The sequence below is a fragment of the Chaetodon auriga genome, chromosome 4, assembly GCF_051107435.1.
Source record: "Chaetodon auriga isolate fChaAug3 chromosome 4, fChaAug3.hap1, whole genome shotgun sequence".
Lineage (NCBI taxonomy): Eukaryota > Metazoa > Chordata > Actinopteri > Chaetodontiformes > Chaetodontidae > Chaetodon > Chaetodon auriga.
In genome coordinates, this window is record NC_135077.1 from 13,416,814 (window position 1) to 13,427,560 (window position 10,747).

Consider the following 10,747-nt stretch of genomic DNA (forward strand, 5'->3'; position numbering starts at 1 on the left):
TACAACGTTGGGGCCAGGCAGTCTGAGGCAGAATGTTCTCCTGTAATCTCGGGGTAAGCAGAATATCACCACTTTGCTCAGCTTTCCTCTTTGATTCAGAGTCAGCCTGGTGAAGGCTCACTCTGGTCTCAGCCTCCTCTAATAGGAGCAGACAGGACCACCTGGACTGGATTAGACCAGCATATGGAGCCTGAGTGTCTCCCCACGGAGGCCTCACACCTTGAAAAGGCAGGAGAGGCAAATTCCTCCACCTTCAAGGCTTTATCTCGTTCTCACATGCAACCTCTAAGTAAGGAAAATGTACTTCTAGTACTTCATGTGCTGAGGTTACACATACAAATTCAGGGGACCCCACATTGACTTACATTTAATCCCTGGAGACCACATGCCTGACCCCTACCCTAAGATTCACCTTAAACCAAGTTTTTAACCTTAAATTCCCCACAAGTAACACATGGTCATGTTAAAAGTGAATTAAAAAAAAAAAAAATAGTGACACATCCAAGAACCTCACCAAATTAGACCAAACAATTGGATTTATTACTCTAATGATCATCAATGTGTACTTGATGCACATGTGCTGTATATTATTGGACATCTCATAAAAAGTAGTGCAACGCAAAATATTTAAAGAATATGTTTTGGCCTTGGACAGAGACTTTATAATGTGTACGAAGTGTTATAATGACAAGAAATGGCCATCAAAGCCACTGTGAAGAAAATGAATCTTATGTTGCAAAGCAAAAACAAGTCACTCATTCACCAGAAGTCAACTAATATGAAGTCATGGCACAAGGGGTTACAACTCATCAGCTGATTAATTAGACCACCACCATAAACAGATTGAGTAGAATTAATAAAATTAGTTTCCGTGTAGAGTTGGAAGTCATTTTCAGCAGCGTGCTGTCCAGAGACATCACAGGAGAAGACAGGCTCAGTTTAACAGGTGGCCTCACTTAACCCGGCCTAAATTCCCTCACAGAGACGCAAACAGCTTGAGAGATTTTACAGACAGGTGTGGTTACCCCTGTGGCATCTGGCTGCTGATCACCTCAGGACGTCCTGAAGGAGTGTCCATATTTCATACAGCGGATCCTTCTGACTGCACAAACTGGAAGAGGCCTAACCGTCACCTGCATACATGCAGAACACCTGTTTGCACTAATTCATGTTGCAGTTCCTTTCAATTTCAACCTACCAAACAGGTATTTTTTCAGGTATCTGCAAACCAGGCACTTTCTCCGCTCTCAGTTTACACCTGTTACACAAGGTTTAATATCTGTTATCGATGACAAGCTGGCAGGTGTTTTGACAAAATTCAAATTTCAAGGGAGGAGGGTATAAACCTTTCCCTGTCAGACGATTGTTGGATCAAACCTTTAAGCTAGCTGATTAAACATCCCTCTGTGCCCTCTCTTACTGTATGCTACAGTTTGAGGTCACGTTCAGGGCCCATATATCCAAAGCCAAACTAACTATAAGAAATCCTAGCCTGGAAAAAACACTGGAGGGATATTTTCCAGCGCTTATCTCCAGTCCTCAATTTAATCTAGAACTCAAACCTCAGGTTGCCCTTTTTGGTACCACCGGAGAGGATGACGTGTGCCTGAATGTGTTTAAATGGCCCATGCTGTCTGTTGGCCAGGTGTGGTAAGATGGAGGGACGCTGTCCTGCCCACCGATGCTCAGTGGCTGAAAAGACCCAATATGTCCACTGTAACTTATTCTCTCTCTGTCTCTCTCTCTTTTAGTCATGTTTCCCTCTATTGATCTCAAGCAGTATGGTCTGTATAAGTGTTGTTTCCTAAACTTCTCCATCCTTTGTTTGCTTTTCTTTTCTTATTTTTTGGCTGTGGAGCCAGACTTCCTGGGTTGGTTGAACAGGATGAGGTTAAGATTTATATTTGTGTGCATATATGTTAAAAATACTCAAGAAAAAATATTCTTTAGACAAAATAAATAAAATAATGACAGGTCTATATCTGTTGGAGATATGTTTTTATAGTGCATCTATTTCCTCAGACATGGTGACACTACAGCAAACAGGGATATCGTCCACCTGTATGGAGCACTTACTGAAAGTTAACATGGGGTGCAGTTGAAAAGGGATTTGAACATGGGCGTTCACCATTCAGAGGCAGGCAACACCCAACTGAAGGTTTGCAACGTCATTGCTGCTTCAGAAATATTGCACAACTAACCAAGACATGGCACTGTTATAGATTCTGTGATCAGACAAGCTGACCAGAATAACTTCCCACCAATGAGTCACGTTTTCTACCACTGCATTTAAAACATGTTCACATTTATTGTTGAAGCTGTGTGACTGACCTACCAGTGTTTCCAGTCTCATGTGCAACTGTCTTATTGGAAAGGAGATCTGCCTTCAGGTTTAGTCGTCTGATGAAGTTTAGGAGTGTTTGTGAGCTTGCTTTTCTATTAATTTCCATTCTTGTCTCATCAAGGCAAACTGGTAAATCAGCTTGATATCATCAAGGAATTGTTTGTTGTTTTAGGGTGTGCATCACCAGTTTATTACATTAAGTTTTACTGATGGACAAAAAATGGGAAAGTGAGACGTGAAAGCATAAACTGCTTCATGTTGTATTTGAGTTTATTTCTGATCAGTACAAACTTTAGTCTGAATAAGTAGTACAAAAAGACTTCGTTTAAAGCTGAAATCCAAAACCTTTTGCACACTGTCGCCCTCACTGCAAGTCTTGAAAAATGTGTACAGCAAGCGAAGTGTGTCAGAGCTTGGCTCATGTGGGAGTCCGCTGTATTCAAATATATACTGTACATGCTGTGAAGTATTGTGCTGCCAGTTCAACACTGTTTCAAACAAATTTTATTGGCCTTCTCTGTCAGGACAGGTGTGATGTGACACTATTTCTTAAAAACATTTTACTCCATAAATATCTAAAATAGCACATGTGTTACAATCCTTAACATATGTAATGTACCTACACAGGTAAAAATAAAGCTTGCATTCTAGTCCAATCTTCTGCTACACGCTGCAGTGACGCTGTTCGTAGCTGAGACGTTTGTATAATTGGGATCAGACTCCAACTGATGGGGACAGACAACAAGATGAGAGTCAGAGGCTTCAAATGGAATCTGGACATGATTAGATTTGATATTAAAGTACTGAGCTAGCTGGTTAGCATGCTAAGCTGGCCACGAATCTCCCTCACCTCCATAGTCTCTATGGGTTCATTTGCTTCAGCGGTGGAGCTCAGAGTTTTCTTCTTCCTGAATTGCATCCAAAAACAAAGAAACCAATAAGAAGTTTATTTGAAAATTCTGAAAGAAATATTCAAAGTAAAAGATCAGTGATGGAACTGATTCATTGTCATAGTTTCACCTCATCCACAGACAGATCAGAAGCAGAGGAATCAGTATCACAACCACCAGAGTCAACCTGATGATATTTATCATCATTGTTGATTTCCCTTGAAGGAGGGAGATAGATGTTATTAGATATACTGTACTGGACCTCATTAGCAGGGTTTGAACCGTGAATCAGTTTACCAGGTGATACTGTCTGTTAATCAGTCATTAAGAGTCACGGTTAACATCGCTGTTGCAGCTCAGAGTCACTGAACTGCCCTCCTTGATTTTACCAGAGGGACTCACTGACACAGAGAAGGTTTGGAGCATCTGAAGGAGATGTGTTAACAGAGATTATTTTAGTTTGTGTGTATGTGTGTTACTATAGCAGCACATATGGTATTTAAGTTAAAAGCTGTGAACAGCTGTGTGTAGCAGCATTTCAGACTGTCTGACAAATGGTGCTCAGTGAATCACGGCAGATTGTGAATATGAAGCAAGTCGAGCTGAAGAAAGTAGGTACGATCAGTAAATTTAGTTTATTTATTTTTCAATAAGCTGTTTGACTCACATTTCACATTAATAGAGATGTGTTGAGATGTTCTCCTCCCCAGCTCGTTCTCAGCTGCACAGTAATACTCTCCAGAGTCAGAGGACTGGATGGACCTGAAGACAAGCTGTGCTTCTTCACTGAGAGCTTTGACGTTTACATTCTCCTTGTACCAGGTATAATTAGCTGCTGGGTTAGCATCACTGCTGCAGCTCAGAGTCACTGAACTGCCCTCCACGATCTCACCAGAGGGACTCACTGACACAGAGGGAAGCTTTGGAGCATCTGGAGAAGATACAGACATGCATGACTTAAAGATTTGAATATGCTATTACAGATGAGTGACTATTTGAAATATGGAGAACAAATTTTTAAATGCAGTATTTCCACAAATTAAAATAATGCTTTGATTTTACCCCTAAGATGTTTGTACAGAAAGCTACATGACCCCATCACAGAGTAACATGTGGAGTGCTGTGATCACCAATAAGGCTAATCCGTCTGCTGCAGCTCAGCAAGGAAACACTGTCTGGAAAAACCCAGAAAGGGCATGTGGTACTAAAATGACTGTGATTTAAGAAGTTATAGTTGATTTGTGTGGCTCAGACTGCTGAAGCCTCAGAACTGGACGCTGGATTTTGATATTTCTTACTCTACAAAGGTATCACTTCACAGCCAACATGGACAGGAGGAATGATTACAGAAACCTACAAATGCCATGTGATTATAGTATTATGACAGACAGGGAAACTATCCTTTAAACTACTTGTGATGCTATATTAGAACATGACATCGTTTCTGTCGGCCTAAGCTTAACAGACGTTTACATCTGCTGTTTGTACTGAGTGCTGAAGTGATTTGCTGATGTTTTGTACTTACACTGAACATCTACACGTACAGATGTGGAGGTGATGTTGCCATATTTGTTCTCAGACTTGCAGTGATACATCCCACTGTCCTCTATGCTGACAGAGGTGAAACCATAAATGCCTTGTGAAGTCAGTGTTTGATTCTCCTTGTACCAGGTATAATTAGCTGCTGGGTTAGCATCACTGCTGCAGCTCAGAGTCACTGAACTGCCCTCCACGATCTCACCAGAGGGACTCACTGACACAGAGGGAAGCTTTGGAGCATCTGATGGACAAAAGAGAGACAACTTAAATCTTTGTTTACAGGTCTGTTTTAAGGCATGGACAGCCACAAGCTAGGAGGAGCAATGCAAATATTTCGAGGCCATTGTCACCTCGACAAAGCCAGGTGGTTATAGTAATGACTAATAGACTCGTACATGACATGTGGCCCCATGTGTCCTCTTCATGGCCCTTTCCTGTTAATACACTTGGTGGCCTCCCACAAGCAGAACAAAGAAATTAAAGTGACTCAAAATCTACTCAGGTGTTGGACAAAACATTATTTCACAGTTTGTGAAGCAATGTGCAGCTCAGACCTCAAATTTCAGCAAGTGCACTGCAACTTTCATGGCTTTGATTAGAGAGGTGCTGCATGCAAGTTCACGCTGGCACAGCACCAGAGACACGAAATCTTCATGAATAGTCCAAACCTCATTTCCTGGAGAGAATCACAACATTTTCTTCATTGTGTCAAGAGGATTATTACAGGGAGTTTTCCTTGTTTCTGCTTATATGCAAATTCACAGGGTCACAGTATTTATACAGTATTTACACACTATTTTAATATCAGTTTCCCATCAGGACACACAGGCAGGAAATTTCATGAAACCTAAATTCAGCTCTAACGAGGATGAGAGGAACTCATATGATTGGATGTCACTGAGGTTTGCTCCATCTCCACCTGCTGATTCTGTGCTGCTCCTACAAACGATGCTTTCACCCTCTCTTCCTTGTTTACAGCACGAGCGTAAATCTCCTGGAGCTGCTCAGTGAATCACCGCAGATTGTGAATATGAAGCAAGTCGAGATGAAGAAAGTAGGTACGATCAGTAAAACCTGGACAGATTTGTTATTTTTTGAGAAGCTGTTTGACTCACATTTCACATCAATAGAGATGTGTTTAGATGTTCTCCTCCCCAGCTCGTTCTCAGCTGCGCAGTGATACTCTCCAGAGTCAGAGGACTGGATGGACCTGAAGACAAGCTGTGCTTCTTCACTGAGAGCTTTGACGTTTACATTCTCCTTGTACCAGGTATAATTAGCTGCTGGGTTAGCATCACTGCTACAGGTCAGAGTCACTGAACTGCCCTCCACGATCTCACTAGAGGGACTCACTGACACAGAGGGAGGCTTTGGAGCATCTGGAGAAGAGATCAACAGGAATTACTTAGATTAGAATAAGTCCTCACAGACAAGTGACTGTTTTCATTCAAATTTCTTTCCGTTTGATTCTTCTTGATTATCCCTTGTATTTGTCACAGCGTCTGTCCAGAGTGCTGATCCTGGAGCTGTCCCTGGTTAGACTCCTGCTGCTGGAAACTGACAGCCAATAACAAGCCATTAATAATTTCTAACATAAATCTTCAGTCTTGTTTGAGTTCAGATCCTGTTTTAGTTTTGTTAAAATACTTTGCAAATGTTACCAACCAGTTTCATGTTTGTAAGTTTAAGACGGTCTGTCTGTCGACTCTGTCATGAATAAATGATGAAGCTGGTGACTCTGTTTTAAAATGTTACTGTGAAACATGAAAAGTTACAGACTAACAACATCCATCCTGTCTCTCTTAGAAACTGATCAATGAACTCCACTTAAGAACAATCGACCATGAGATCATAAAAAGCACTGAAGCATCTCAACAACAGAAACATTATAACCACCAAAACATTAAATGCAGCAACAACATATTTTATACTTCTAAAACTCCTGAATGACAAAAATTTCACACAACTGTAAAGAATTTCAGAGTGTTGTATCAGGACATATATCTGAAACTATTTGTATTGTAATGTCAGTGTGTATGTGTGTTTTCTGTCCTGACACAGTGCAGCAAACTCACACACTGAGGGAGAGACGCAAGTTTCATGTCCTTTCAGAGCACAAGAGATGATGTCTTCAGGATGAAACCAGCCTTTATAAGAGGATATCTGCACCCATGTGATTTCCTCTCCATTCTTGAACCAGATGTAGGAAACTTGACCAGCTGGACGGCAGCTGCTGTGACACTTCAGCTCTGCCTGTGTATAAAACTGGTAGACTTTTATTCTGGTCACCTGAACCTGCAGAGCTGGATATGAGAACAAGAAACAATATTATCATCACTGGTTCGTAAAGAAATCCACAACAGATGTACACACACGTCTACACAACAGTTACAGTTCAAGAAGTAGCAGAGAGCAGAAGCAACAACACAACAGTGAACTCATGATGATTGATCACTGTCAACATGTTCAGTGTTTTAAATATACTGTGTTGGTGTGTATAACATCAGTTTGTGTTGATCAGTACCTATGACGGTCAGAGTTGTTCCAGGTAAACTGCTCCTCCATTCAAAGCTTCCTGCTCTGAATTTGAAGTGATACTGAGCTGAATCACTCTCTGTCAGGTCAGTGATTCTCAGAGTGGAGCGTCCTCCCTCTGTTTCAAGGACCTGAACACGACCTGCATACTGGGAGTCTTCTCTGAGGTCCTCAGGCTGTGAGGTATTCTGCCACTGATGACTACGATCAGGACTGAACCAGAACTTTGATGTGACATCATCACTGTGACTGCTGTACGTGCAGGAAATGTCCGCTGACGAGCCTTTGAATGCACAGATGTTTCTGTGAGTGTACGTCACTTTGTTGCAGGTTTCACCACGAACACCTGGAAGAAAAAACAATCTTTGACCATTTTTAAGTAAGACTTGGTTAAATACACGTACATGTAGTGACACAGCTCCACCACATGGTGTTATGTCAGTGGAAGACTGTGGAGTGAACTCACACACTGAAGGAGAGGGGAAATCCTCATGTCCACTGAGAGCACAGGAATAACTGTCTGCAGAATTATGGGAGCTTGAATAATAATAATAAGAAGAATAAGATGTTTCTCTCTGAATTTTCTCTCCATTTCTGTACCAGATGTAGGAAGAATGATGAGGTCGATCACAAACACTGTGACAAATAATCCAGCCAGAATTTGAACTGTGTCCCTCCTTCACCTGGAGATCTGGATCCATGAGGAAGAAACAGGAACGTTAATTCAGACAAAACTGTCAACATACACACATGCAAATTCACACACATTTATATTATTGTTTTCTTAATGCTGAATATGTGGAATTAATTAACACACAAATGAAGACGTACCTGTTACAGTCAAAGTGACTCCAGGTGAACCAGTGTAGCTTCCATCTCGTTGGTTTGTTGTGAACCTGAACTTGTACTCAGCTGAGTCGCTCTCTCTCAGGTCTGTGATTCTCAGAGTGCAGTCATTGTTATTATAACTGTACTCCACACGACCTGAATACTGTGAGTCTGTTCTCAGATCCACAGGTTCAGCTCTACTGAGTTTAGTAAACCAGAATTTGTTGTGAACTTCAGTATAAGGTCTGTTTCTGCGGGATGGGTATGTGTATCTGCAGCGTATTTCCACTGTCGATCCTTTTAAGGCACAGATCTCAGTAGAGCCATAAGTCACTCCCCAGTCCCTCTGACCCTGTACCACTGTAACACAGAGCACATCAGAAACTACAGTCACACTCATAACAACATCAGCAGACAGACTTTGATTTGTAGTGGAGGGGCTTCAGTGTGTGATGCTACATTTCCAGAAACTACTTTGGCTCTCGTGCCATCCGACTTTAAGTTACTGTGAGACAAAGATAATCTCATTGTACCAAGATGTTTATGGGGAGGGGGCCGTGGACAAACATTGAAATACTGCAGTCTCTGTTGTCTTAACTAGAACTGAGCTGAAAGTGTATTCTTGTCTCGCTGGATTCTTGTCTATGTCTTATATTTTGTGTTGTAAAAATAAGTCCATACTGTCAATCAAGTTTTAATTTTGTTTCTGGTTCAGGCCAAAGTGAACAGAAGTATGGAGACATTTGCAAATCATTCAGTTTTACAGGAAGTCAAAGGTGTACACATGATCTCTGCAGTTCATGTCAAGGAGCGCTGAGGCCGGACATCATAGAGAGGCTGCAGTGAAGGAACAGCAGTGTATTGAAACTGTGCGCTTCAACACAGTGTTTACTGAACAGGATAAGAAAAAGCTGAAGATTAAACATTCAAAGGGTGTGAAAAACTTTAACATCCTCTTCTTAACTTCCTGTGGTCATGCTGCTGCAGAGTGTGGATGGAAACTGGAGAGAAATGCAGAGCACTGAGGCCTGGCCAAGTATTTCGTTAGCCTAATAGCATAATTGCCTAAGTCATATTTTAAGGTTTTCGGGAAAGAAGAAAAAACAATGAAAAAAAAAAATGCCCAAATCAAAGAGATGACTTAAGCAGATAGTGATTTTGGAATGTAACAAGCTTTCTGATAGGCTGAGGACATAGGCGATAAGGCAGGATGAAGCAGCAGTGTCAGGAGAGTAGAGTTAAGCAGATATCTAAATTTGGCCAAAAAATAACTTAGGCAATTATGCTATTAGGCTAACGATTTGTGATATGAACAGAATTATTCTATTTCAGCCTTTGAAAATCATCACATTCTCTTTCTATTTATGTTTTACGCAGCGTGCCAACTTTTTTGGAAGCAGGGTTGCATCAGAGAGCTAACAGCCTGCATATTTATGCTAATACAGACTAAAGTTGAGTTTGTAGGACTGTGGAGCGATGAAGGATGTTCCACAGAGCAGCAAATGATTTAGAGTATTTCTTCTTTGTTTGTACAGTAATTCTAATTATGTACACCTTCACTGTCTTTAATGATACACAGTAATCCAGTTTTTCAGGTTTATAATGTTCAGGTGTGTTCAAGTGTGCGGAGATGCTGCTGGTGTTAAAAACAAACACATCTCTGTGGTGTCCTGTGAAGACTTCAGTCTAAGGAGTGTCTGGTGCTGCAAGGACTTCATAACATCACACATCAAATCTAACTTGCCTTCCTCTGAATGTCTGGAGTGTGTGAACTGACCTACAATATAAATGTAGATGAACAGTACCTTGTACAGAGAGAAGGAAGACAACAAATCCGCTCACTGCTGCTGTAGAACTCATCGCTTCTCCTCACGTCTCTGTTAAATCACATACATGACAAATAATGTATGTCAATTAATCACAATGAACATTTCTACACGAAAAAGGGACGTCTGGTCTTTGAAGACACTTCATCTCTTTGTGGGTTGTGTTAACAGACACTGAAGAGTAAAGAAACGATGTGACTTCCTTCCTTTTTTTTTCAATTTATTTCTTGGGCATTTTTGACTATTGAACAGATGAATTGTTGAAATGAAGAAATAAACACATGAACTTCTCAAAATGCACTTTCTAGAAATTAACAGACTGTTGACAGAGTCTGTTTACAGAGTTCATTTCTGCTAAATACAAACTTTAGTCTGAATATTAAACACAAAAATCTTAATACAATTTTGAACTTGTAACAGTATTTCTGCAATGCAGTATTTCTACTTTCATGTAAGTTACAACTGTCATAGCAAGCTAGTTAGCCCGGCATGCTAATATTTGCGGCTCACATTGGAGCAGATTAACACAGTGTTTAAGTCAGTACTCTTTTTCTCTTGTTTTTGGTTTTGTAGAACAGGAAAAAGTTTCCCTCCTGCAAACTCTCGAGCAGGAGTGTGTGTGAGGAGCCTTTTTCCTTTCTATCAAGTTAATAGCTAAGAACCCGAAAACCTCCTTCAGGAGGAGGACTTGTGAAGGAGTGCTTCCTGAGGCTGAGTGGACTGGTTTTACTGGGACAGAGAGATATTGAAGCTATCAATTAAAATTATTCTGTGGGGTAAGGACT

The 10,747-nt window shown here is 40.9% G+C and overlaps 1 protein-coding gene across 1 annotated transcript; it reads right to left on the bottom strand.

The window, feature by feature from the left end:
• Nucleotides 1-3,558: 3,558 nt before the first annotated feature.
• Nucleotides 3,559-10,051, bottom strand: LOC143319023 (B-cell receptor CD22-like). The gene is made up of 9 exons (XM_076727581.1): nucleotides 9,942-10,051; nucleotides 8,140-8,496; nucleotides 7,775-7,999; nucleotides 7,298-7,654; nucleotides 6,849-7,076; nucleotides 5,889-6,152; nucleotides 4,760-5,014; nucleotides 3,902-4,165; nucleotides 3,559-3,635 (listed from the first exon to the last, which is right to left on the bottom strand). Exons 1-9 carry the CDS (start codon nucleotides 9,994-9,996, stop codon nucleotides 3,559-3,561), a joined length of 2,082 nt encoding a protein of 693 aa, XP_076583696.1. The 5' UTR covers nucleotides 9,997-10,051.
• Nucleotides 10,052-10,747: the final 696 nt, after the last annotated feature.